The 27,327-nt window shown below is 54.0% G+C and overlaps 3 protein-coding genes across 4 annotated transcripts in view; all 3 read left to right on the top strand.

Moving 5' to 3' along the window:
* The first annotated feature begins 226 nt into the window (after positions 1-226).
* Positions 227-8,897, top strand: SLC25A14 (solute carrier family 25 member 14). 2 transcript variants are annotated; one of them, XM_050901867.1, is made up of 9 exons: positions 227-290; positions 377-524; positions 1,053-1,147; positions 2,704-2,789; positions 3,560-3,655; positions 5,806-5,930; positions 7,007-7,142; positions 7,545-7,625; positions 8,427-8,897. In XM_050901867.1, exons 1-9 carry the CDS (start codon positions 227-229, stop codon positions 8,466-8,468), a joined length of 873 nt encoding a protein of 290 aa, XP_050757824.1. In that variant the 3' UTR covers positions 8,469-8,897. The 2 variants fall into 2 exon arrangements, with proteins under 2 accessions (XP_050757824.1, XP_050757823.1); XM_050901866.1 differs by lacking the exons at positions 7,545-7,625; positions 8,427-8,897 and adding an exon at positions 6,476-6,681 and having other exon boundaries at positions 7,007-7,136.
* Positions 8,898-13,889: 4,992 nt separating this feature from the next.
* On the top strand, positions 13,890-14,870 carry GPR119 (G protein-coupled receptor 119). Its single transcript, XM_050901865.1, has one exon. It carries the CDS (start codon positions 13,890-13,892, stop codon positions 14,868-14,870), a length of 981 nt encoding a protein of 326 aa, XP_050757822.1.
* A 4,130-nt stretch (positions 14,871-19,000) lies between these two features.
* The window catches only part of ENOX2 (ecto-NOX disulfide-thiol exchanger 2), a 50,878-nt gene continuing 42,551 nt past the window's right edge, over positions 19,001-27,327 (top strand). The window contains 1 exon segment of the mRNA XM_050901862.1: positions 19,001-19,042. The gene's annotated coding sequence lies outside the window, so the exon portion shown is untranslated.

Here is a 27,327-nt window from a genome sequence, read left to right as displayed (position 1 = left end):
CGGGGGGGGATCATGGCGGAGGGGGGGGGGGGGGGGGGGGATGCCCTCTGCCTGCGGCTCCTTGCGCTCCGCCGGGGCGGGGCCGGCAGGGGGCGCTCGCCGCCGCCGCCGCCGTTACCGCCCCGCCTGCCCCCTCCCTGCGCCCTACGTTTCCGGTTCCGGGTCGGAGCGCGGCTGCCAGGCAGGTGTCCGGCCCGGTGCGCCGCCGGCCCCGCTCCGCCATGCCATGTCCGCGCTGAACTGGAAACCCTTCGTGTACGGCGGGCTCGCCTCCATCGTGGCCGAGTTCGGTGAGGCGGCGGCGGGGGGGGGGGGACGGGGCGAACGGGGAGCCGGACGCGGACCGGCGGGGCGCTGACGGCCGTTCTCCCCGCAGGCACCTTCCCCGTGGACCTCACCAAGACGCGCCTGCAGGTGCAGGGCCAGAGCGCCGATGCCCGGTTCCGTGAGGTCCGGTACCGCGGCATGTTCCACGCCCTCTTCCGTATCTGCCGTGAGGAGGGCGGCCGCGCTCTCTACTCGGGGTAAGCGCCGGGCGGGACGGGACCCCCCCCCCCCGCCCCGGTCCTCCCCCCGGTCCTCCCCCTCCCCCCTCCTCCCCCGGCCCCCCCTACTGCCACGGAACCACTCCGCTGCCTGCACCCCGCTGCGAGCCCCCCCGGGATTCCCAGCCCTGAGCCCCGCAGGGAGCCGGGGCAGCGGTGCTGCCGTGCACCCTGGAGACCCCCCCCTCCCTCCGGTTTTCCGGAGGTGGGGAGCGAGGATTTGCCCGGCAAAGCCAGGGGCTGGGTGGGTGCCGGCCTGCTGCGCTGGAGGGTGCGTGGGGGCAATTCGAGTTGTTTCTCAGGTGCCCGGGGTTGTTACCCTGGGTGTCTGACGGAGCTGCGCTTCTCGGGGGGGGCTGAGCCGCAGTGGGGGACGTGCCGGGCCCAAGCTCTGCCCCTTGCAGTTTGGGGGGGCTGACGGGGAGTGACTTGGGCTGGGCTTGCAAGGAGAGGACCAGCACCCTGGCAGGGTTCAACGGTTTCGTTTGTTCCCCCCCCCCCACTCAGGATCGCCCCGGCGTTGCTGAGACAGGCATCTTACGGCACCATAAAGATCGGCATTTACCAGAGTTTGAAGCGGCTGTTTGTCGACCGCATGGAAGGTCGGTGTCAGTAAACGTGTCGGTACAGTGTGAAACCTCATGCGCTCTCTGCTGTGCGGTTTTGCTCGTTCCTTTCTCTGTCCTTCCCACCTATAGATTCCCACAGAAACGGACTGCCTGTTCCTTCACGCTCTGGTTCTGTTTGTACGGTGATAGCAAGGATAGGTTTCAGTACAGATGTGAATCTCGCTGTGCTTGGCGCTGCCCACAGTGCCTAGCGAGACACCTCCCCCTCCCGCCAGGTCTGTCCCTTCCCCAGCCTTTATCTCTGTTTTGCAACGTCAGAGCCAAAAAAAGAAGGTATCGTTGCCCTAGGCTCATCTCTCAGGGAAGACAGCACGTCCCATCTGTACATCAGATGCGTTACATGGATTGAAGGCTTCAGTAGCGAGTCTCTCCTGTCTTCCTGCTGGAGCCTTTGAGTCCTTGTGCCTGAACGCAGCACATCTGGATAGAAATTGTACTGTCCAGCTCTCTAGCTTTGGCTCCAGCCGCAGAGACGGGCTACCGGGTAACGCTTTTGACCCGTGCACCTCTGGTAATGAGGCCCTGTGCAGCTCCTACCTAGAGAGTGGAGCAGTACAAGTCTGGTACGTGCTCGCCGAAGGAGCGCCAAGATCTGCACGCGCGGTTTTAAACCCTGGTGTGACACGAGTGAATATTGTAATGCCATTCCGACCTGGGAAAGCGGGATGGGCGGTCCGGGCCGGTCAGCAGGCCAGCGAGAGGACTGGGAAGCGCAGCGCACTAGAGCTTCTTTCCAGGGGCTGCTCTGTTCTCCCGTAACACCTCTCCCTGTGCGTGGTTCTGTGCGCGTACGCTGGGCCGCACGTCTCTCCTCGCTTGCTGTTGCAGCATTTCCAGTTGTGAGTACCGTTGTCTGAATGTTTGTCTCCCTACAGGCCTGGGGCAGCCAGTGGCCTGGTCTCCTCTGGGAAGTGCTGTGGTCAGTACCGGCAAAGGGCTGTGCCTTTTCCCACCGTAACCATCACCCTAATACTGGGCCTGGAAGTCTTGGATTATTCCACCCGTCCCCCGGAACTAATTGCATCTAACTTTCTCTGCCTGGGTCGCCTAGTCTCTGTTTTCTCGAGGTGGCTGCATATTCTGAGCGCGGCCAGCTGGGGCTCCAGATCAAAACGAATTGGTATCAGGTTGCCTTGAGAAGTGTTGGGTTGTCCCTCTCTGTCTCCCTCTGTCTTGGCTTGTCTCCATCACGAGAAATGCATCACTGGACACTGAAATCTCAGATAATTGTTCAAAAATTTTCACGTCTCACAGTCTTTTCCTTGTCTGATCAGCTAGACTCATCAGTAAGACCCGCTTCTCTCTGAGAGCGTGTTGCTGAGTGTTTCAGCTCCTGCTTTCTGTCTCTGGCAGGTGTGGGGACAGATCTGCCATGAGCTGATGGTAGCTGGCCAGCCTCTGCTCGTGCAACTTCATGTGATTTCCGAACTGAGCTTCTCTGCTCTTCCCAGAGCTTCTCGCTTGTTCAGTACAATCAGCGCACCTTCTCTTTAGATCTTTAGGCTCTGACTTTCTTTTCTTGATTGCAGATGAAACGTTGCTAATCAATGTAATCTGCGGAGTGGTTTCAGGAGTGATCTCCTCTGCAATTGCCAATCCGACAGATGTGCTGAAGGTAAGAAGTGTCCGTGGCCAGAGACAGCTCCTGGCTGGCTGTGGTTTGACGTGTAGAAGCTGCGGCTTTCCAGTGAAGATGCATCTCTCCCAGCTGCACTGAAGGTGGTCTCTGAGCCACTGCTGGCATCGGTTCTGCTAATTTGGGTTTTTAATGAATGGGAACAGAAGCCCAGAGCAATAAACAGTTTTTTTTAAAAAATGCGGCTCTTAAAGATCATGAAGTCTGTTACAGCAAGGGTGGAGGCTGTGTTATCTTAACTGGGTGAGTGGGGCAGTAGCCAGCTATTCATCAGACCTTCTCGGCTCCTTTCCCTTTGGCCGCTGTGCTGTGCTTTGCTGCCGCTGCTGTGAAGTCCTGCCTGTTACGTGGAGAGACCAGAGTCCGGCGGGGACTGCCTGGTCCCCTCCATTCCCTGCTGCGGGGTTACTGGGGTCAAGGTAGCTCTGCTCTGAGCAAAGAGAGCCTGGAGAACTTTCCCACGCTTCTCCCTGTGTAGATCAACCTTCTCAGACTGCTTTCAGAGCGGGAAGGCCTTGCCCGTCACTTCTCTGTCTTGTCTCAGTTTTGCAACTGTGCTTCCACCCCCTTGCTCTCCCTGCTCCTTGCCTGCCGTCAGCATTTGCTGCATGGTTTGCAGGGAGAGGGCACCACGGGGATAGCGGTGTCTGCTCTGAGTTGCTCTGTCGTTCTTTCTGCCAGGAAAGGGTATCTCTGCCCTCCCAGGCAGGCGCTGGTGTCCTCCCGCTGACTCTTCGCATCTCTTTCAGATTCGAATGCAGGCTCAAGGCAGTTTATTCCAGGGTGGCATGATTGGCAGCTTCATCGACATCTACCAGCAGGAGGGCACCCGAGGCCTCTGGAGGGTGAGCACCAGCTGCTGGAACCCCCCGCGAGGAGCAGAACTAACAGCTTCCTCAGCTCGTTTGCTACACCCAGGTGCAGCTCTTGAAGAGAACTGTGAACCAAGGGTAGTAGCAAAGTTCTGCTTCTGGTTACCGGACAAACAGAAGCACGTCCGTGGTGGAGATTGGGTCTGTGCTATGGGGGCATCAGCGCTGGGCCAGGCAGACCTGGTTTCCAGGACTGAAGCTGGTGTGCGTAAAGTTTCAGATACGTGAGTGTCCCTTGAATGGACCAGCATTTGGGGCTGGATCCTCTCCGTGGTCTGCCTTAGGAAGGATGCTCAGCCCGGTGTATCCTGGAGTCAGTTGGATGTGACCCTGCACGCAGTGAGCAGGGCAGTGTCCCTACCTCTGAATATGAGCGGCTGAGCACCTCCTCACGTGGAGGAAGAGGAATTCTTCCACGTAACCTTAGCTAATGATGCACAGTAACTTTCCGATACTCCAGAGGGACAAATTTGCCCTGCGTCCCTGCCTACCCAGTCTTAGACCCCTTGAAACTTGCCCTCTGTGCACACAAAGAGTAGGACAGAGTGGTGGCTTTTGGGGAAGCTGGTGATGTAAGGCTCTGGGGCTTGAAGGCAGATCAGAGTTACCAGTGCTCAAGCCTTACTGCTTGGATTTTAGCAGTGGTTCTTTGGCTTTTGTTAGAGAACCTGACTTTGGCCTTCCGTTACAAGTCTTCATACGCTCAGTTATCCAGCAGTCTGCCGAGTCACAGGGTCAGGTATGGGAACTGCAGAATCCCAATGCTTTTTTCCAGGCAACAGTCTGACTTCTCCCTCTTGATGGTCACTGAAGTCTTTTACAGAAAGATAGCTGTTGCGGTGTCCTGTGTGGGAAGGGGAGGAGGAGTCAATCAGCTGCCAGTGTTGACATAATATTTACTTTGAGATTATTTCTGCTCTCTAGACAAAGACACACAAGAGGGGAAGAGAGACTGGAAAAGAAATTAAAACCTCTGTGTTGCTGATGTGTGCTGCAGACAGGACACGGTGCAGAGACAGATCAGTCTCGAGGTAGCTACCAGTGATCAAGCTAGTCTCGCTGCTCTCTGGTCTGGGACCACCACTGCCTCCTCCCTCCAGTCTTCCCTCACGTTGAGGCAAAGACGCTTGTGCTCACCGGTTCTGGCATTCATCTTGCGGGGATGTTTGAGCTGGCTGTGCCGGGATTGGGTTCAGTAGGAACCCAGGAGGAGACTGTCAGGCGCCGCATTAGCACAGTGGGATGGGGACAGCAGGAGCCATAAACCTGAGAAGTACTTTTACTTCTTACAGTTGCTTTGTTTTTGTGTGGTGAGAAAGCTGGCTGTCCTGATGGGCTGGCTCATAATGCGGCCACACTGAAGGGTCGCTCCCAGTCCCAGTGACCAGGGAGCTCTCCCATGACACCATGGGTCTCCCTGAATTACTTGGATGGTGTTACAGTTCCTGTGAAACGGCCCAACTCTGAATTGCTGCCGTGTTCTCCTTGTTCTGCAAGCCAGTAAAAATTTGCACGTGTTTTTATCCGGTTCCTGATGAGGGGTTTGCTGGGATATTTCTCAGACAGAAGGTAGCTGCTTCCCCTTACCTAAGCTCGTAGTTGTGCCAGTAATTGTCTTGCCAGTTCCCAGATCAGTGTCCTGCCGGCAGCAACTCTTTTAATACGCTAAAATCTGCTAAGTCAAAAACCTTAACAAAGCAGACTCTCCTGCTGTTAGGTAGCAAGGAGGACCTGGAGCCCCACCTGGCTCCTTAAACAGCCGCTGCTCTTGTGGTGTGGAATCTTTTCTGGTATTGAAATCGGTGGGTACTGTTCAGTGGGGGAAGACGAGTGGATTATAGCCCGATTCCTGTGTGCTAGTGGCTGGGAGGAGAGAAGCAGTGTGTAGTTAATCTAGCTGGCGTAGTGCTGCCAGGGTGGAGGAATCCTCCTTAGCTTTGGAGTAAAGTTGGGAGACAGTGAGCGGGTCTACCTGAAGAGCTACAGCTGCCAGAATAGGGCAAGGAGGATACAAGGCAGATTGTCAGCAAGAGGCCCCTGAGAGGAAGCTGGGGGGAGATGTTACACCAGCTGCAGTCCCCAGGCAGTGGTTTGCGCTTGTGACCGACGTTTGTGCTCTGCAGGGTGTTGTGCCAACAGCTCAGAGAGCCGCCATCGTGGTCGGGGTGGAACTGCCAGTCTACGACATCACCAAGAAGCACTTAATTCTGTCAGGCCTGATGGGTGACACCATCTTTGCCCACTTCGTGTGAGTATTTGCTGCAGCCGCTGCACTCTCCAGGCTTGGCAGGGGTGTGTGTAGCAGAGGAGCAAGGTGGGATTTGGAGTGAGACCTGTTTATAGAGCAAGTGCTCTGGAGCTGCAGCAAACAGGCTTGGTGCTTCTGAGAGATCTGCTATGTCGAGTGGAGCAGCTCCGAATACCCAGAGGGACCTCCCTGGAGAAGGAGCCTGGCAGAAATCCTTTGGTGATGTGGAATGTCAGCTTGTTTTCAGCTCGCTGATGACCAGAAATGCTGTTGCTCCATGTCTGTGCCCTGGTGTGAACAAGGGTGTGTGACTACCTGTAGCAGTCAGCTGAAAGAGCTGCTCCAGTCCCAGGTCCTCATCTGTACAGACGCTGTCAGCTTGCAGCCATCGCTGTAAGAGCTTTGTGAGATGAACAGAGACTTGCAAAGCTGACGAGACCCTGAGCAACCTGACCAAGTTTGGAAGTCAGCCTGCTCTGAGCAGGGGGTGGGTTAGAGACCTCCCAAAGTCTTTTTTCACCTACGTTTTCCTATTCTTCTGGCAGACACTTTAGCTGGAGGTGCTGCAGTGCTTCTGTTGGGTTTGCCTGCTGTGGGCTGAAGGTGACGAGCACTAGACCATACGTGGAGGGAGGAGACTGGCAGCTGCATGCTCCCTCTTGCTGCCTTTGGTCTTCCTCCCTCCTTCCCCGCCCCGAAGAAATGTTTGCTCTGGTGAGAAGGATGTGCGCTTCCAAGAGGCTGCCTTCAGGTCTGTGTCACCTTGACAGCACCCGGAGACGCTTGCTGGACTGCAGGCCTCCCCTGTGGAGACCCAGCAGTGGGCTCTGACGAGGGTCTTGGTTAGACAAAGCTGAGCGTTTCCCTTCCCCTAGCTCTCTGGGGACCTGAGGTGGTCTGGTTCCTGCCTCTGCCTCTTTTCTGGGTGGGAACAGGTAGTGCAGCTAATAGTTACTGCTAAATGCCTTTCATAAAATCCAGTGAAAGATATTCTCTTGTGCTTATGTCAAGGCCTGTCTGAGCCGGGATGGCTGTGTTCAGAGCTGTTCCTCTCTCCTGTTTTGGTGTGTATATAGTTCCAGTTTTACCTGTGGGCTGGCTGGGGCCATTGCCTCCAACCCTGTGGACGTGGTGCGGACACGGATGATGAACCAGCGGGCCATAGTGGGCAGCACGGAGCTCTATAAGGGCACTCTGGATGGCCTCGTGAAGGTAAGGAGGCGAGAGAGGTGGGCAGATCCCCGGCTTCAGGAGGCTGGCCGGATTCCAGCACCACACGCCACTGATACGAGCGGTTAGATTCTACAGCGACAGAATGCGCTTGTCAGTGAGTGTTTCAGACAAACCAGAGAAGGGCCTGGAGTCACTTTTCCTGAGGTCGCCATCAGCTTGAGCGTCCTCCCAGCCTTCTGGGAAAAAGCTTTGTCAGTGATGCAGTTCGATTAGGTTCTTATACTGTAAGTGACACTTCACACAACTTAACTGCATCTCCACTGGCCTGTCTGCGTACTGCAGCAGCCGTACAGGTCCATTATATCACACATGGCACGAGGGAGATGGGCAGAGCATGGACGTGGTGCGCCTCATAATTGATCTGTTCTTCTCTCCTCCCAGACATGGAAGAGCGAGGGCTTCTTTGCACTCTATAAAGGTTTCTGGCCCAACTGGCTTCGGCTCGGTCCCTGGAACATCATTGTATCCTTCAGTGAGCTGCTGGGAGGTCATGGGTATGGACAGGGAGGGGAAAACCAAGCTGTAAAGGGAAGTGCAGAGCAGACGCCTTGACGGGGCACCTCTTTGTCTTCCCTGCGGCAGCCCAAAGCGGACTCCCTGTCCTGCTTGGACAGACATAAGCTGTGACATGGCTGCTGCTGGTTCGAGCGCCAAAAAATGCCACTGGTTGTGACCGCTGCTTCTAAGAGCTCTGTAGGTGGCCAGCTGTAGGGACTTCCAGTGCAGCAGCACGGGTGGTTTCCTGTAGAGTGAGCACTCTCGAGCGCTTGGCTTGAGACTTTCCCTTTGGCCTGAGCTCCTGGAGGTGCTGCGGTTTCTGGATCGGCTCCTGTTCCGTGAGGGAAGCCTGGGGAACGTTCTGCTGCTCTGAGACGGGTGCTGACCTGCTCTGCAGAACCAGCGCTGCTGCGTTGCTCTGCTAGATCCTTCTTGCCCTCTGAAATGGCGTGCATCATTTATTTTAAAGAAGTCCCGGTCTGGGGTTAGAGCCACCTCCCTTTCTCAATGGTCTAGGCAAGCCTGGGCCAGTTAGCTTCTGGGTCAGTCTCTTCCCTCTCCTGGTGGCTCTTGTCCCACAGCTCTCTCTTCTACCTGTGCAGATCAGTTTCTGCTGCCTGGAAGAGGGGCTTCCCCACGTTCGTCTTTGGCTGTACTGTGCTGATGCTCTACCTGCCTTGCCTTGCCAGGCATGGCCTGGTCATGTCGGGAGGCCCGGTGCGGCCGCCTTACGTATTTGGCCCGGTTCCTTGACGTTCCCTTCAGTTTTTTATCACATACGAGCAGTTGAAGCGCCTTCCGTTCTGACAGCTGGCTTCGTTTCACCAGAGTCATCTTCAAGACTTGCAGCAGAGAGCTTTGCTGCAGCCTTCCTCTTCATTTCACCATCCCCGTGTTTTGATGTTTTGGTACATGTGGGTCTGGGCTCTCCCCCTCCCCTAAATGCATGGTCCCTGGAGCATGATCTGGCTGAAGTATCACCGGGAGGCTGATGGCAGGTGCTGCATGTTTTTTGACACGGAGGCGAGTATGAACGGCGTACCGGCGTCTGGGCCTGAAGCAATATCTTCTGTGAAGATCTGTGCATTCCAGTGGCCTTTTGGTGCAGCTCTGGTTGGTTATTTGGCTCGTGTGCGTTTTTGCGCCGTGCCTGCGGGGTGAGGCTGGAGGCTGGGAAGGGGTGCTGTCGTGTTTTCTTGCAGAACTGTAACCTCATTAAATTATTTATTGACTGGATGGCTTGTGTTTGTGCAGATTTACTGCGGGTATATTCCAGAGCAGATGGTGTGTCTGCCCTTGGAGAGAGCAGAAGCTATTTTTCAGCACACTATACATATCTTTTTTTCCCCCAAATATATATATATATATAAAAGCAATCTTTAGGATTCATTACAATAGAAATGTTTCTAAAATTAAGTTTAATTGTTAGTGTCAGAAATTATGGTGTTGCATTCAGCTCAGTTTTGCAAAACCTCAGTCTCTTACCCTTATTGCTTATATTATTTTTGCTTATATTATTTTTAAAGGAAGGTAATGTGATTTAAAGGTGAACTTGGGTGTCCCGCTACTTTAAAATGGTGGCTCTGACATTGCTAGCGCTAAGCAGAACATCAAGCAAGATATTTTGGTCATGCTCTTCTGTTTTTTTTTCTTTTTTAAATGTGTATGGCTACGAAAGCAAACAGCTCTTCTGTTCCTCCTCCCTTTCCTCTTTATGGGGGGGCTTCAGTTTGGATGAAGGTCCCTTGTGACACACAGCAGCGGTTCCTGTCTGGGAGTGCTGTAAGCTGAGATTCTCTCCGTGCAAACTGCATGAGGGGTGTTCAGCCAAATCCAGCCCGGACAAGTGAGAGAGAATTGTTTGCTCTGGTTTTACAAAGGCATAGCTGCCTTGTACCGGCTGCGTGCAGAAGGAAGGTGACTCCAAAAAGTTCTTGGACTTAAATCATGCCTTGAACAGAGGTCTTGCTACAGGGCCACAGCTCAGCAGGCTGCGAGGATCATTTTCAGAGTTAAACTATACTTACAAGCTGCCAGAAATGGGGAACAGTGGACTGAAAGTGGAGGAGGTTCATGTGCCTCACCTGGCTTTACTCTTGAAGAGGATTTCTGAATATTACAAAGTAAATAAATACTTACGTGGTGGATGAATACGAGTCTGTTTGAGAGATGTATTTTAACTGCAGTTCATTACATTCTCTTGGTTTTCTTCAGCATTCCTGTGACTTTAGTTCTGGAGCCATTTCTTCTGTGCAGCTCCATGGGATGTTGGTGCCGCTGTTAATTTTTGGACTGATCCGCTGACAGTTCTTTGGTATTTGCAGTTGCTATCTGCCCGTGTTCTTCAGGCTGCTACGAGGAGCTCCTCGGCGATGCCGGCAGAGCGTCCCCACCGCCACTTTGCTGTTCGCGTTTCTCAGCTGTAAGGTGCTGGCGAGAGGCTGCTCTTCCCCCTCTTCTTCCTCCCGTTGGATCAGCTCCCCTGGATGGCTTTGGGGATAGCCCTGCCGCCTGCCTGTCCCCGCCCCTGGAGACGTCCCTTACTTGAGCTTCGGCTGCACTGGCTGTCATAAATGTTGCCACGTGTCGCTCTGCCTCACCTTGTGAAGAGTAACTGCAGGGAAATCGCACGTAACTGCGATCTCTGCAGACGTGACAGCTTCGGGATTTCTCAGCTGGTGGATTAGTATTTTGCGAGGTATTTTAAAAACCAAAATCCCAACCCAGAAACGGCATTGGAACCGCTTGTGCGAGGGGGTAGCGCTGCTGGAGACCTGGCATCTTCTAAGGAGGGTCATTGCCTCAGGATGTCCTTCCTAGAAGCACTCCTTAAACGTCTTAAGTTTTTCTTACGTCTCCTGTTTGTCTTACGTGCTGAAGCTTGCGTGTTTCCCTCTCTAACCTTTTCTGTGCCATGCCAAGTACCGTGTGAGAGCGTAGCCGAGCAGTCTGCGTACCTAGGTGTTGGTGCAGATCCTGCTGCCGCCCCAGGACGGCGGTACCTGAGCTGCTGCAGCCAGTGCTGCCCCGCAGTCAGCGGCGTGGGCCGTGTTCATGCCCCAGAGCCATTAACAGCTTGCTACCTTCAGTGGCTGAAAAACGATCGCAAGCACTGTGAAGGCAGCGTAGGCGTGAGTGTTGGAGTCTGCAGTATATAGGGTAAATATATATCCCATCCAAGACGGACACTGGAAGGGACCTTCCCCGTGCACCCACAGAAAGATTCCTGTTTAACTCTGGCATGGAGGTGCTATTCAAGGCGCCCTTGAAAACAGTCAAAGTCCTACTCAAATGTGGGAAGTAGAAATATGCACGGTCCCTGATACATTTAATATAAAAATGGCAGTAAACCAGGTCAAAACCAAAAGAGGGCCCATAGGCATCCACTTACCAAGATAAAAACCCCAAATCTGAGGGCATGCCCTCTTTCAGATAGAAGGGAGAAGCCATCCAGGGAGTCCCTGGGGCTGGCGGGCAATCGAGGAATGAAAGGACCGCTCAAAAAAGCGAAGACGCTAGTAGACAAGCTGAAGGTTGTCTGGTTTTACTTGGAAGAGCTCAGCGGGCTTTCTCTGTTGGAGGCTTCCGAGGGGCAGGCGTGGGGGTAGGTCTCAAGCTGAAACATTGGCAGAGGAGGTGGCAGGACAGGGTGTTCAATGAACGTGAGCAGGGGGCTGGGCCGGCACCCCAAATTGTCGGGGGACCTGAGGATGAAAAGGCCAAAGCTCTTGCTCGTAGCCTCTCATTGAAAGTTCTCCTCACGTTAGGGAAGTGTCAAAAGTGTGGACGGGGTTCGAAAGAAGGTTTGTTTTCAGAGAACTACCAGCCTGTGACGGCGATGTCTTTGCCACACCGGTAGCAACTCTAATGAAGGCTTGAGACATAAATGACTACGATGTGCTGGAAGGGCCACTGGATGAGGAAGAGGAGGAATCCAGACTTCAAATCTGCTGGGAGGTTTCTGAAGGAGTCAGCGAGTGTGTGGACCAGGATGCCGGAGGTAATCTAGTCTGTTGGGGTTTCCAAAAGGCTTTTGATTAGGTCCTTCGTGAAAGCCATCAGAGCAGCCAGAGTGATGCAGGATAAAAGGGAAATGCCTGTTGGTGTCTAATAAAGGTCATGATTTGAAGTATTCAGGGTTGTAAGTGGGAAAGCGGGCGGTGTGGAGCCGCAGAGGGGCATGGTGAAGTAGCAATACGAAGTGGCACGGCGGGAAGGAGGAATGGCCGCCAGGGACGGCTGCCGGACCAGCTGTGGTCTCGCAACTCGGACATCGCTGCTGCTGGGCGATGGTCCTGTGCAAATACCTGTTCTGTCCTGGTGAGGTGGGATGGAGGAGCCCCTGCAGAGCAGGACTGCCCTGTCACGGTGAGCTACCCCCGCGCTACGTGTGGGACGGGGCAGGGGTGTGCCGACGGGGAGGCACCGGCTCCGGTTTGTATTTGTGCTTTCTCCCCAGCTGTCCTGCCGCTGCTCCTCTCTCTGGCTAACCTCCCCTCCACCCTGATCTCGTGCCGTGGCGTTTGGACCCTCTCCCCCATCAGGGCTGAGGCTCCCCAAATGTCTCCCTGGGCAAACGAAAGAGGAGGAGGTGTAAAAGGCCACCGGAGCCCTTCCCGTGGCCACCCTGCGGTGCAGACCCAGGGTGTTCCCGAGGGACTTCCCTGCTCCACAGCTCCATCCGTAGTGGCCACAATTCGTACGTCTGCTGCATCTTTCCTCCCCACTGCGGTGCCCACGTCCTGCCCTGGGCCCCGCTCTCGGCCTCTCCCCATCCGCCTGCGCTCCTCGGGTTACTGTTTGACAGAGGAAGGCTTCAACCTGCCTTGTTTCCCGGCAGCTCGGAATTTTTTCCGGCTCACGAGGCAGGAGAGGTGGCTTGTGGCACTTTGTTTAAAGGGATGGAGCAGTCGCGGTCACAGCCCGCGAGGGTTACCCACCCTGCGGGAGCGTGAAGGACGTGACAGTGGGTTCGTAGGATTCTGTAATGCACAAGGATGCGGGGGCTTTGTTTCCGTGAATTTCGTTGTTACAAGTTATTGTTAGTAAGGTAAATACACTTATGATTAGTAAAGCAAGTGTGTGTATATATAATTTTATTTTTTTTTTTAGTATTAATAGCAAGTATAGATATTTCATTCAGAGTATTATGGTACAGTTCATTAAGCTGCTCCCAGGAGTGAGGTCCATCGATGACTGATGGAGTCTCTCTCTGGAGATGATCCACGTCACGGAGCCTGGAGTCAGCCAGGCGTCCCCGGCGGTCCGAAGGATCGCGCAGGGAAGTTCACGCGGGGGGAGCTCTCGGAGAGAGAGGGGCTCGTTTTGGGTAGGTAGCCAGTTACTTTTCCGTGGATCCGTAAGTGGGCAGAGGACACCAGCTCCTGGAAGAGCTGTTCCTGGCTTCTGCTTGCTTAGGAGGCCCCTTGGTAGGTTACGGCAGTTTCTTTGCCCTGCAGGTTATAGCAGTTTCTTTGTTCTGGGCTTATCGAGGACGCCCTGGGCTCCCAGCTGCGCTTACCACGGGCGCTGCAGGCTCCCACCCACGCCTGCCAAGGGTGCGCCGGGTTCCCAGGCTGGCAGACGTTTTCCCCGTCTGTATTTTAGCAGGCATCTCTTGTCAGTACTTTTCCCCATTATAACCACGTCGCCTTTATGGCTGCTGCTCCGACAAGGGATCAGCGTTGTTCCCTTGGTCCCTGCAGGAAGAGGCTGCCCTGGGGCTGGCAGTGACCCCGCAGGAGCCCCGCGAGCTGTGGGGGTACCGGTGGGGCTGGGCGTTGGGAACTCTCTTCGCTTGTTCCCTGTTACCAGCACCCCGTGTCCAAGCGGGGCACCGGCTCCGCTCGGGTCCTTGGTGCTTGGCTGGGAGATGTCCACCACCCCGTGTGCCATGGTGGCAGCTTCCCGCCCAGGCGCTCGCTGCTCACCGCCCTGCTCCAGGGTTGTCTGGAAACGGGGCTGGAGGGGAGGGACCTCCGTGGGCACAGCGGGTGCCGTGAGCGCACCGGTCCCTGCCGGCAGGCAGCTGCTCAGCCGAGCTCCGCTCCCCAGCCTGAGAGACGCCACGACACCCGGGGCGTTCGCTGCACCAGCCGGAGAGCGAGGGGCTGCGCTCGCTGCTGCCTGGCTGCTGAGCTGTACGTGCCGAGAAGCTCCAGGTGAGGGATGCCCTAGAATCGCATTGGGGACGCGCCGTCCTTGGGCTGTGGCCCCCGGGGGACAGCCATGGCTAGCTCAGCCCTGGGAGCCATCCTCGCTGTGCTGGCCTCGCTCATCATCACTGCCAACGCGCTGGTGGCCATCGCTCTCCTTCGCCTCATCCACAAGAGCGGCTCCAAGGGGCTTTATTTTGTCCTTAATCTCGCCGTCGCGGATGCCATGGTTGGCTTCACGGTCACGGGTCTGGTCAAGGATGAGTTTTCCCAGCCCTTTTATCCTCCCCAGATCTTCTGCGTCCTGAGAATGGCTTTCGTGACCTCCTCTTCCGCTGCCTCTATCCTGTCCCTGATTCTGGTTGCGTGCGACAGGCACCTGGCCATCAGGAAGCCTTTCCACTATTTCCAGCTGGTGACAGGCCTGCGGGTCGGGGTGCGCTTGGTGGGGCTCTGGCTGGTTGCTGCCGTCATCGGCTTCCTCCCAGTCCTCACGCCGGGCTTTCAGAAGATCTCCGCCCATGAGAAGTGCTCCTTCTTCGGGGTCTTCCACCCCACCTACATGCTCACCGTCTTCTGCGTTGGCTTCTTCCCAGCGCTCTTCCTCTTCATCTATCTTTACTGCGACATGCTGAAAATTGCCTCGGTGCACGTGCAGCATATCCAGGAGGTGGAGCACGCAGGGCTGGCGGGGGGCTGCCCCCCATCCCGCACCACCGGCGACATGAAGGCCATGCGCACCGTCGCCGTGCTCATCGGGTGCTTCGCGCTGTCCTGGTTGCCGTTCTTCATCGCCAGCATCGTGCAAACTGTCTGTTCCGAGTGCTTCCCCTACAAAGTCATTGAGAACTACCTCTGGCTGCTGGGACTGTGCAACTCCCTCCTGAACCCCCTGCTCTACTCCTGCTGGCAGAAGGACGTGCGGCTGCAGCTCTCCCAGCTGGCCGCAGGCGTGAAGAGGAGAGTCCTCCTTCGCCTGGGGAACGGCCGCCGTTTCCCTGGCAGAGGCACCAAGTCTCTCCCCACTGTGTCCTGCCTGCGGCTCCAGGACTGAGGCGGCAAGGAGCGGCTGTCACCGGCTTTCCAGCTCATCTCCTGCATCGCGACCATGAACTCGGGGCCCGCCAGCTGCAGAGGAGATCACAGGGACCGATCTGGATGCTAATTCGCAGACACCGGCATGGCCAAATTCCAGCCTGCCCACAGCCCTGCGGCACGGCCAGTTTTGCACCAGCCCCGGGCACCCCGAATTGCAGCTGCCTGGCGCCCATTAGATTTTGCCTGGAGAGCCTCAGCAAGAGCAGCTTTGCGTCTCCTGGGACCAAGCCCTCAGCGCTCGCTCCGCAGGCTGAGATCCTTCACCCATCGCTGCCCGGCTTCCCCTGCCCAGACCTGGGATCCTCCTGCCCTCCCCTCTGCCTGCAGCACCCGCTCTCTGAGCGACGAGCCCCAGGCACCCGGGGCCGGGCTGCTCGCACAGCGGTGGCTCTGTCGCCTGTGGCTTCTCTTGGCCCAGGCAGCAGAGGCTGGGAGGTGTGCGCTTGTCCTAAATCTATCCTGGACCGCAAGTGCTCCCCAGTCGCTACCCTTCTTAAACCAAACTCGCGATCCTCGAGCCGCAGCCGGGGCCATCTCAAACCTGCAGCCAGAGAGGCGGCAGGCTTGCCCCCGCTCCGGGCCGTGCCCACCAGAGGCAGAGGCGAGGGGTATGGGTCTGGGCTCTCGGCCGTGGCACCGGGGACACAGAGAGGGCTCCCGCTGTTCCTCGGCAGCAGCTGTATCAGCACGGGAGCTGGCACGGCGAGCGGGGAGCGGCCCCAGGCGTTGCACGCCTGGCAGAGGTGCAGGGCAGCACGGGCTGTGCTGTCGCTGTTTGGCTTGGGCTGTAAAGCGAGTTAATGAGTAACCGGCTGAACGCTGAGCTGCGGCAAAGGAGTGGGAAGAACGGAGCCTTGGAGCCAGGGAAAACCCCATGCAGGAGGGCTGCTTTGTCCCACCGGGGCTGTAGGGCTGGATTTGGGACTGCAAGGGTCCCTGTACGCTGACTCATCCCACGGGAGCACTGCTGCGTGCCCTGCCACGCTGCAGCGGTGGCCAGACTGCTGACCCTGCCAGAGGCTATGATTATAGTTTAATTGCTTCTCATAAAATCATGTCCATTAATCCGTTTTTTAGCTAAGAATGTAGCCTAATCTGAAAATGAGGGTGCTACGTATAAAATAGCGGTTGTTTCCACCTCTGTCATTTGCCCCACCGGTAGACATGAAGGCTCAAGGCCGTATCCAGTATGCATCCAGAACCTGCCTTGGTCCTGAGGCCTTCCCCATCCTAGAGTAAGAGGCAAAAAAAAAAGTCCCTTTAAAAAAACCCAAACCAACAGGGCCTCTGTGGCATTCACCTCCGCCTGGGAAAGGCCTGAGACCAAATATCACAGGGCAGATGCTGTTCCTAGCTGTACAACATGGAATGAGCCTGAGAGAAGGCCTCCGTAGAGCAGTCCTGGCTCTGTGGGTGGACTGACGCCTCGTAGGTGGATCTAGTAGGTGGATCCAGTCTGATTCAGCTCTGGGGATCAACACATCATCTGTCTATACAATGTGTTTGCTGCCTGTTCTCGGCGAAGCCTGGGCTCCACCGGCTGTTGCTTTGCAAAGCCGACCCACCCTCGCTGAGCCTCTGACGATGCCGAAGCCGTCCTCTGCCTCCCTCCGACGTGCCTCCTGCAGCGAGCGTCGCGGGCGGGTACCCGGTGTGAACGGAGACGCTTTGCACGTGGGCCTCAGTGTTGCTGACTGCTGCCTCTGCTGCGGTTCTGCTGCCCACAGCCCCGGAGCGGGGCCAGCCGTCGTCGGCAGCGTTTGTGCCCGGGGCACGGAACCAGATGAGACCGCAGATCTGGAGCGGTGCGAGCAACCGGAGCAGGAGCCCTGGCCGTGCAGGCCTGTAGTGACCGCGGCGTCCCCATCCACAGCGGGGATCGCGGCTCGGGCAGCCTCCTTGGTGCCACAGAGACACGGGGCAGTGGCTTGGATGGGAGAGGAGACGCTTCTGCCAAGCTCTTGTGCGGGCAGAGGACAGGGGGCAGCTGGAAACAGAGCACCTCCCTGCAGAGGAGGATCCCTTGCTAAGCATCTGCGCCCTGGTGCTGACCTGCCTCTCCTCTCTCTCCCAGCCTTGGGCTGGAGGGGGTGCCCGCAGGCTCCGTTCCTGTAAGACATCTCCAGATCCCGCCGGGATAGCACGGACCAGCAGCCCTTCCTCGTGAGACTGTTATTGTTCCTTTTTCCTGCCTTCGGAGACGCAGACGGAAAAGCCACGTTTAGGAAGGAGACATTGCTTTATTCGATGGTGCGCAGAATCGGACACTTGGGGGAAGTTCCCCAAATCGAGTGCAAAATCAAATATAAAACTTAGCCTATTTATACATCCCATTTCATACATCCTATTCACGTTACATACGCGTCACACTCATCCCTCCTATTTACTGCATTTACATATTGCTAACGTTGCAGAACTATACTATGCATGTGCGGAGGTCCCGAGTGGTCGTTTGGGGAGGTGCCCCCTACTCATTCCGAGATGAAGTTCACATTAAGTTGTTATTTTCGTCAAGTAAGCATTCTATCCCTCGCTGACTGAGCATGTCCTTGTGGTTGTTACTTTAAGATAAGTTCTTGTTAAAAAAAGCTTTATCCGTCCTTGCAAATGCTTCAAGTAACTTCTAGCAGTTACAAGATAGCGGCAACTACAAGATAACTACTAAGGCCTGTTTACATACAATTAAACCAGCTGGTGTCAAGACCGTGCCTGCTTTCATCTCTTGTCCCCGAGATGCTCTGTCCCCCTGCTCCGCCGCTGCTGCTCCAGCCACGCAGTGACTCTGCGGGGACCGGGCCCCGTGCATCGCCCAGGCGCTCTGGGGAGGCCGCAGGAGCGCGGCTGGACGAGGGTTGGGTGCATCCGAGGCCATGGGGCGAGGAGGGGCGGATTAATCCTGCCCCAAGGGAAAAAGAGGGAAAGACCAGGAGCGCTTCCCCCCGCTTGCTGCCCTTCAGCTGAACAAACTGCCTTTCTGCCGGCCTGTTCTCTGTGCCTGGTAACCCGGGGGGAGGCCGGGGCTGCAGCCAGGGTGCTGCTGCTCTGGGGTGGGTAGCCAGGGGCCGGCTCCGCCTGAGGCCGGTGAAGCCGGGGAGCCGCGGCCCTTGGCAGGCGCCCGCGGGCAGCCCGGGCCCCCGGCCCCACCAGCCCCTCCGCGATGGGGCCCTCCAGCCTGCCGCTCCTCCTTGTCCGCCCGGGGATGCAGAGCTGTGCCCGGGGCGAGGACAGGGGCAGGCGGCCGTAGCTCTGCAGGAGACGGCGGGGGCTGCCGCTGGGATGGGGCTGGCGGTGCCCCGGGAGCGCTGCGGGCTGCAGAGGACGGACACGGCGCCGGGCGGGGTGAAGAACGACGCTGCCCGGGTACGGCGGCGGGCCCAGAGGGACGCGGGGGAACGGCTGCAGGGCTGGCCCCGGCCCCTCCACCGGGGGCGCAGGGGAAATGCCCGGGCCCAGGCCCGCAGCCGCACCGAGCGGCGCCCGGTACCCGCCGGGCACACGCACCGCGGCTCTGCGATAGGCCGCCACCGTCCCGGCGTGCTCTGCGCGCAGCGCCCCGCCCCCTTAGCGAGGCAGCAGCCAATGGGCGGCCGCGGCGGGGCGCGCGGGGGCGCCGGTGGGCGGTGCGGATGTTCCTGGAGGGCGGCGGCAGCGGTGGCGGCGGGCGGTGAGTGCGGGCCGGGCCGGGCCGGGCTGGGCTGGGCTGGGCGGGCTGGGCTGCGGGCAGCGGGGGGGCTCCGGGCCTCGCTCTGTCTGGGCGACGTGGTTCGGCTCGGCCCAGGGAGAAGCCCGGCGGGAGCGACCGAATGGCGGCTCGGGACCGGGCAGGGGCCGCGGCCCGGGGCTGCCCGGTGGGGGAGGCTGTGGTGAGCGGGGGCGGCGGCTGAGGTTTTGGGCCTGGAGCGCTTTAGCGGGCCGGGGCGGCGGGGCCGGCGTGCGCTCCGTTTCTGCGGGTGTCTCTTTGCCGGGTCGTCCGTCCCCCCCCCCGTTTGTTGAGGAGTTGGCCTCCTGGTCGGTGCAGTCAGCCCTGTATGGCCTGCGCCGGTCTTCACCGACGGGCTGTCTTTGCGGAGCGCCTCTGCCCACAGCCTTGTAGGCATCTTCAGAGCATCGAGAGGCCTGGTGCTGGTGGTGAGATCTCTGTAGTGCTCTGGTGGCCGTTTGGGTGGTGGGGAAGCTGTTGTGAGAGGTCTGTTCTGTGTGGGAAATCTCCGGGCTGCCTTTTGGATCGGTGGTAATTAAAATGTCACAAGGTAGTACCAGAGGGAGGGAGAAATGAGTTGCTTTTAGAGACATTATTGAACTGACTGTTACAGAAGCTACTTCTCTTGCTCCAAGAGTGGTTGGTTTGCAAAGCAGGGGGGATGAAGGTGGCAGCAGCTTCTCACCTACTGAGTGTAAGTGGTTGGGTGTAACTGGTTGTGTTCTCTCTCTTCTGAACACGGGGTGGGCTCAGCCGTGCCCAGCCGTGCAACTCAGCTTGTGCTGGATCCATTCTGCTATAGCCAGACCGTACGTAGGAAGCGCTGTTAGATTCGGGCACGCTCATACCAGCAACTGCAGCTACCAGTGGGCTGTAACTCTCCCACAGCCCGCTCCATACAGATCCTTTGACTATGATTCATATATATGTGCATGCACACATTAATTTGGTTCCTTAAGCATTATACACAAGCTTCCTTATGTGTTTCTTACTGTCTTAATTATTTTGCTCATATTTTGGTCCCGTGTGCGAGGTCCAGCTGTTAACAGCAATGTATATTCAGATCATGCTGCGTAGAAATGCTTTTGTTCTTTAGTGCCACATGTTTTACACAAACGTGTTAGTCCTTGGATAGATTACTCGTTATTAGTCCACACGCTTTCTAGCTCTCCCGTACTTCACTTGCACAGCTACAATAATTAGACACCATATTTTTCTGGCCTGCAGAACATTGCAGCAGAGCTGTGAGATGATGGGTAAAATGCTAAGGCAACCTGGGGTAGGAGTTTGTCCAGCAAACTTGCATTCCTTCTTACTCCAGCCTTTCACCTCTTTCCCGCTCTGGAAGCTGACTGGTTGGTTTTTCTGTTTCTTAATGTTTTGTTTGAGGGTTTTTGTAACATCTAATTAAAAAGCCCGCTGTGTTAAGTTGTTGAAAGCTCTGTCTGAGCCACTGTAAGGTCAGGTTTCTTAGTTTAAGGTCATGTTTTTGGTATGGGTGACTTGAGCTCGTAGAAGGGAGTGAAGTTCAATCTCCGAGTAATTTCAAAGATAAGGTGTTGCTAGAGAGGCATTCTGTGCACCTTCCAATGATGGTGTGAGATTTCTCCCCTAATCCCCAACTTTTCTGCTGACATTCTTCTGGTGCCAACGAGTCCATCCCAAAGCGCCGCCTTCCCACTGCATCCAGCTGCTCTGCTCTCGGCCAGGACGAAGCCGTTCAGGACCTCACGCTGGTGCTGCCTCTCTGCGAGGCTTTCGTCTGGGAAGCAGCACTCGCCCCTTGCTCCAGGTTTTTGCACTAGGATTTTCCAATGATCCTGATTGCTGGCTCTGCCAGAGTTTTCTTTGGGACTTCTCTCTTTTTTTTCTCTTTTTTTTCTTCTTCCCCTTTTTTTTCCCCAGTAGGTCTGTGCAGTTAGTCCTGCGTCCCTTTGCCTGACAGGTTTGTTGTCCTAGCCTTTCAAAAATACATTTCTGAAAATGTGAGCTTTTGAGCATTTGTTACGAAGCAGCGGGTGTTGCTCTGCGGGCGTGCTGTGAGTGAGGTTGGCAGGATGGGGAGGGATGTGACCCGTGAGCTGCCTGGGGTCGGGCACGTCCCCTCTGAGCCCGGAGCCGCCTGCTCTGCACCCAGGCGATGGAGGACGAGCTTCTCGCCCCCCGTAAATCCCAGTGTTAGCGCAAAGCAATTTCTAGATGTCGTGTCGAGGGGGAAGGTGGTGTGACAGAGCCATGCGAGCATCCTAAAAACACTCTATGGAGTATTTAGTAATTTGGCGTGATGGCTGGGGCGTTGGTGAGGACTGCTGAGGATTGCCCACAGAGAAGCAATGAGGGTTGAGCGCCTGGGTCTGTGCCGGCGTACGCATGTATGTGCATACATACACGGGTAAAGAATTTTTTACCTTTGTTTGTTTTGGGTTACAGCGGTAAGTAAACGGCACAGCTCATACACGACTTGATCAAGTCTCTGTTTTTGCTGCTGTGGACATGTATTTGCGAAAATATGCCATTCGCTTGAAAACACTGCAGATAGCCCTTTGGCGCTACTGAACGCTGTGTTTTCAGGGTCAAAGAAGAAAGGGACTCTTTGTGTCTCTTTTTCTTTTAGTGCCCTGCTAGAATAATTAGCTTGTCTGAAGTTAATTTTTCTTTTGAGTACAAGCTTCCAGAATCAAGAAAAGTGAGCGGCGTGCCTCTTACTGTCAAGGATTACCAGAACTTAATCTTTCTGTGCAAAGGCAACTAATCTCAGGCATGCAAACAGGGTTTATTTAACTGCTCGCCAGCACTTAAAAGCATTGATGTATGAAATCCCTTGCGAATTCAGATGTACTTGCTGCTAATCGCTTTTCCACCTGCTCGTCCACCTCCGTCCCCCACATCCCAGAATCCGCCTATCGGTGTCACTCACTGGAGACTGATGGGGACACATGCGGCTGCCGTTTGCCAGCTCCAGTCCCAACCTGTGCTCTCGATGTCTGGGTTGTCGGGGCAGCGCGGTGGTCGTTTTACCGTCATTAGGACCCAACTTTCCTCTTGAGCTCGGAGCTGGCGCTCAGAGGGCTTGCGTGGAGCTGCACTGGGCGTGGGAGCTCAACCCTGGGCTCCGTCTTTTAAACAAATAAACAAGCTGGGAGCAGCTGGAGAACTGGCTGAAATACTGAGATATGATCAGCATCTTGCCATGTTTCTCGTGCAGTACGCAGGTAAAGTGTGTGTTCTGTGTGCTTTTCTTGAAAGTGCGCTTCTCCGATAATGTCTTGTTAGTGTTGTTAGCGTGCAGGATGATATGGAGTTGATGGAAGTAACTATCAAAAGTCTGCTGTCTCATCAGTGTGCCTAGCCAGCTTCTGGATCAAACCGATGATTAGAAAGCTCTAATCTTAAGCCGGGATTACAGTAGAAAAAAGTGCGCAAGCCCGACAGTAGGTTTTGAACCTGGGAACTAGTCTTGGAAAGCAAAAGGTCGGTATCAAACTGTAACTTCAAAGCCTTGGTATTTTCTCTTCTTTCCCTTCCTTGCTGTTTTCTTTTCTCTGTGTTTTCTAATTGATTACTGCAGATGTTATGTACTTCGGTTTCTTCTAAAGTGCCTTTCTTTAGAGCTTAAAACAAGTACTGCGTAATCAGATGGCGGATTGTATCCTGGAATCCAGTTTATTTCTAAATTGCATTTCTGAACATGCAAAAAAGAAAAGGGACCCCTGTTCAGGCTGAGCAATACTTATTTCATATATCTGCCAATGTTGGCAAAAGGTAAATCCATATTTATAGTAAAGCCTGTGTCAGCCCATTTCTTAAGTTCCTCTTGATGCTGGCGAAGAGAGAAGTTTGATGAGCAGGCACAACCTACATGAGCTTTTTAAGTGTATCATTAAAATGCTTTTAGGTATGTGAAAGTGTCAGAGTACCTGTTACTCTTTTTTTTTTTTTTCTTTGCGTTATGAGGCAGAGATTTGTGTACCTGCTTCTTATTAACGAGCTGGACATCAAGAAAACTATTCGAGTGTCTGACCGGCAGCAGTGTGAGGTTGCTGTCGGAGCGTGCGGTTCCCTCGTCTGGCTCCGGGTGAGCTGGTTTGCGTGCCTCTAAAGCAGTGCTAGGCTTGTGGTCAGAGCTCCTGTTGTTGTTTGAACATTAGTAAACCCAGCAGGGAAGATTTTGCAAAGACCTTGAAGGGGAAGCCCTGTTGGGGTGCTGTTTTCCTGTACAATCTTAGGAGCCTTGCACAGTGAGCTGCACAAACCCGCGGTTTGGGTAGAAGTGTTGTCAGCATGTTCAGCTCTCGGTAATAGGAATGGTCTGTAAAACAGTGCTTTTCAGTTCACGTTGTTGACTATTTCTGATTTCTTTTTTTTTCACTGGTCATTAAGGCAAATGGCCAAGCTCTGTTAGCAGGAACTGGTGGTTGGAAAATGAAGTCCTGTCCAGGGTCTGGCACAGGACCCGGTGAGGGTAGATACTTCCCTTGATTTATGCCTGGAACATTGAGATCTTTCCTGTCTCTATCCAGGCCCTTTCTAAACGTGTGCTGTGAAAGCTACAGCCATATATAGCATCAGCACAGACCCGAATCGATACCTACCCAAAGGGATAGGCAGGGCTCGGCATTGTTAATGCTATTTAGGACAGCGGGAAACTGCCGCGTGTCTTCCCACAAGACACAGCTCGGCATCTATTTCCGGAGGTGAAGACCACCTACAGCAACCTGCTGCTGCTGTGTGAGAGGACTTGCTGATAGTCATTTTCTGCTCATCTTCAAGCATCTTCACTTTTTTTCCCCGATCCATTTTTCTACTGACGAATCTTCTAGTCCAAGTTGATTTTTATTTTTTATTTTTAAATTTGTAGTCACTGCATTATGGCAGCTCCTGATGTCTTGCTCCTAAAAATTCACTTTTCTGAAAATCCCTGGAGATACATACTGGGTGTGCTTGAAGGTGAAGGGCATGCCAGTGCCTGTGCCATGTATGGCTCTCTAGAAGTGCTAACACCGGTCTGACGCTCACTGAAAACCCTAATTTTTCTCCTGGTCCTCCCGTTACCTTCTGCATAGCACTTCACTGCAAATGCAGAAATCTGCTGATTTCTGCCTTTCCTGACTGGCTCATTACAGAGCCTCAGTCAGACTGAGTAAAACCCCGAGGCTTGCTCCTGTGCTGGTGGTCCTTCCTGTATATGTCACGTTAGGGTTGGAGCCTTCCGGGAGCAACTTAGATATACTAATCCTAGCAGAACATTATCTCCTTCCCAGGAGCTAGATTAATTTCTGCCTGGGGCGTGAGCTGAATCAGATCGCAGGAGGTCTCCAGGGCTGGCATGGGTGCACGGGGTGTGTTGGGCAGCTCGGAGCAGGGCTGCCTCCCTTCTGGTCTGGCATGAGCTGGTCACTTGGTTCAGGCACTTACAGCTTGACTTGTGACCTAACTGGCAGGGGTGCTGGCTGTACGGCTCTGAGAACTCCCTTTGCTTCCTGTAGACCCCAGTGTTTGTCCTGTAGCTAAGGAATCTGTTTTTTTTTTTTTTTTTCCAAAATACGTTAATAAAAACTTTTTTGCAAAGAACGCAAGTAGTTTTTTACTCCTTGTTAGCCCACCTCTGTTGGAGACGGCTGCCTCCCTCCCCAGCGCAGTCATCGGAGCAGATGCAGCATCTGAGTGCTCCTCCTATACCGCAGAGCATAATGAAGCATCCTGGCTCAAACTGATGATGGAAATAATTGGAGTCAGTAGCTGCCTTTGCTCTTCAGTGGGTTAGAAAGTAATGAGTGGTGAGCCTGAGTGGTGTGCATGAACATTCAGGTGTTGGTTAATGCTGGGTGTCTGTATGGCGTGTCATCTTCGGCCAGAGCAGGGTGTCTGTCCATTTCAGGCCTGGTGGCACGAGTGTCCCGCTGGATCACTGCTTGTCCGTGTCCTTCCCTATGCCCAAGAGTGGGAAAACACGCTTTCAAGTTTAACGTTGCCTTTTCCATCAGCTGGGTAATAATAGAGGTAAATCTTACAATTGCTCCTTTTCTGTTCTCCCTGTTTCTTTGCTGTGCATGGCCTCTCTCTATTTTTAACCTGCTGCATTCGAGATTTGTTTTCCTGAGCCCTCATGACCTTACTGATATTTTGACTTTGGGGTATTTAAGAAACAGCATTGTAGGCATCTTGCATAGTCGCGCGTGACTATTGTTGTTGCCAGCCGAATAGTACTTATTTTTTTGGCTGCTTCTTGCATTCTCACCTTTCAGTAGCTAAGAGAAGAGCCCCTTCAGACTCTCTGTATCCACTCTCTTGTCTATTTACAGCCATACACAGCAACCGTGTTTATTAACAAGTTCTTGGAAGTGGAATCCTCTAGAATAGAAATCACGATGCTGCAGTGTGTCTTGAGAAAGGTTTGGTACAAATGCCTCGGTCCGTCAGCGCGTTGAGACGGCATAATTGTCGTCTTTGGTACTCTTGTAGTTCTGCTGATTTCCCCGCCTGGGAACATAGGCATACCTTAGCAGAAATGTAGCTATTTTTGTCACTTTATATGGGTCCACAGAAAGGATTTATTTGGTGGTTTTTTAATTTTTTTTTTCCCATTGGCTGTTCAGAGTGAGTTTGCTGAGACAAAGGTAAATCAAACTGGATATTTTCATGCCCTTCAGTCTTGCATCCCTGCAAGTGCTGACTATGACAGAAGGTGGAATAATGAACTCTGTGCTCAATGAAGGGCAATATACCTCTCTAAAACTTGCTGTGATCAGTTGCATACTTGAAGCTTTATGTTTGAAGCCTCTGGTAATTTGGAATTGTTTACAAAATACTTTTTTCTTGTTACCTGTAGTTTTAAGAAACAGACCATTTTAGAGAGCCAGGAATGGTGGGGACCACATTCTGCTGGCACATAAATGTGATTAATTGACCATCACCTGCAATTTGTCCACCACAGATCTGTGGAGGGTGATCGTCTCAAGGATGGTTTAGCACAGAATTACTCTGAAATGGCTGTAATACCTTGAATTAGGAAATACACGGGAAGCTGCAAAACAATTTTTCTTCAATTCTCTTTGGTTAAAGTCTGTATAATTAGCTTTTCTTACTTTATATAGTGGTTGGTTGTTTAAGGATCTGTTTGCGTTTTTGCTCTGTTTCATGATATCCCCTAAAGACCCCCAGTCTTGCCCAGTTTTGTGAATTGTCCGTTAAAGCCCTTTGACCCCCATGTGACTGAACGGGATATGACCTGAAATTGCGATGGTTGCTCCCCTCCGCTCCTCAGCTCGGCTGCAGTGGACAGGTTTTGCCTTGTTTTTGTTGAGCCATACGGTTGGGCTTCTGTAATATCAGTTTTATTTTAGTTCTCCTTAGAAATGCTCTCTTGTGGTCTTAGAAAAAGCTCCAAACAATATTTTCTCAAATGTGTCTTTTTTATAACCAAACTGTCCATTCCTTTAAAGCTGTCTCATTCAAATGCCTCGTGTCAAAAAAACTTATTCCTTTCCCCGCTTCCAGTGTATCAACTACCATGTCAGCAAGCTCTGTTCCTCTGCAATTTTTTCTTCCTCCATAACTGAGTTTTCCTATAAATCTTTTGATTTTCATTACAGGGTGACTAGGATCATCTAGGGAGATCCTGTAACCATTTAAACAACTACTTAGCTGTAGTAGGATGATGCTGGAAAACCACATTGGGCTTCAAAGCTCTTATAGAGGCCTGAAACTGTGCTCACAGGAGAGAATATGGGAGCAGAGACCAAAATCCAAGTTTCCTGCTCCCCGTGGTGGCTGTTGTGGTTCCCCTCTGAGTTTCTCTCCTGGTGATGTGCCTTGACGGGGGTGAGGTTTGGCCCACGCTAATTAGCCTTGCCTCCTAGGAAGTAGAAAGTGGGGGTATAGACACCTCCTCAGGGATGTTGAAGAGGCCACTGAAGATAGTTGCAGCTTTGGTCAGCCAGGTGGGGGAACGTTAGGAATTACACTCCAAAGAAGCTATTTCAGGAGAAGAAACCATCTGAGGACTACAGTCATCAGGTTGTAGGAGTCTGGCAGGACCGTATTCTGTCAGCATTGCAACTACACGTTCTTCCTTGTGCTTGCTCCTTCACTTTATGGGTTTTCTGAAACTTCCCTTCTTCTGACATGTGTCCATTAGGGCAATCTGTTTTCCCCCTGCAACTTTTTTTTGACTGACGGCCTAAGTAGTTACAGGAGTCTTTTGTACTAAACCGTTTGTACCAAGGCGGCGAGACGTTCCAGCACACTCGTCTGCCTTCTCTTGATTTTGCTTCTGGAGGTTGTGACCTGTCAATACGCAAGTGTTAGCAATGAGGCCTCAGAGACTTGCGGGCTGAATCCTGGCAGCGGGGACAGCAGGAGCCCCGGTGTGTGCAGCCTGTGCGTGGTGCAATGGATGCTCTTCAAACGCAGCCAGCTCCGATGCCGCTGCTCGCCTCTCCCGGCTGCGTGAGCATCCAGGCTTCAGCTCCGTGTTGCTTAAGTGCTCGGATGTTTGGGGGCCAGTGCGAAAGCCATCACGCACCAGCCAGCGTTTACTTTCGGCAGCTTTTGTTCTGCTTCATCATAGTTCTCTTTAATTATACTTCTTAACTGTTGCTTTTTCTTTTCTTGTGTGGTAAACACACGCTTGGATATTTCTTGTGAAACTTGGGCTCGACCCTGAAATAACTTGTCCTGTGTAGGGATGGGAATGTTTGTGAATGAGGAAAAA

Source organism: Gymnogyps californianus, chromosome 9 (genome assembly GCF_018139145.2).
Source record: "Gymnogyps californianus isolate 813 chromosome 9, ASM1813914v2, whole genome shotgun sequence".
Taxonomy (NCBI): Eukaryota; Metazoa; Chordata; class Aves; order Accipitriformes; family Cathartidae; genus Gymnogyps; species Gymnogyps californianus.
The sequence above is the reverse complement of the archived record's forward strand: the minus strand, read 5'-3'. Positions and strand labels throughout refer to the sequence as shown.

Excerpts from the sequence above, each read along its gene's own strand:
- SLC25A14 (XM_050901866.1), top strand. The coding sequence starts at position 227 with ATGTCCGCGCTGAACTGGAAACCCTTCGTGTACGGCGGGCTCGCCTCC. Across the intron at positions 5,931-6,475 it reads ACCATCTTTGCCCACTTCGT|ACACTTTAGCTGGAGGTGCT; the intron begins GTGAGTATTTGC and ends TTCTTCTGGCAG. Across the intron at positions 6,682-7,006 it reads TTCCAAGAGGCTGCCTTCAG|TTCCAGTTTTACCTGTGGGC; the intron begins GTCTGTGTCACC and ends GTGTGTATATAG.
- GPR119 (XM_050901865.1), top strand. The coding sequence starts at position 13,890 with ATGGCTAGCTCAGCCCTGGGAGCCATCCTCGCTGTGCTGGCCTCGCTC.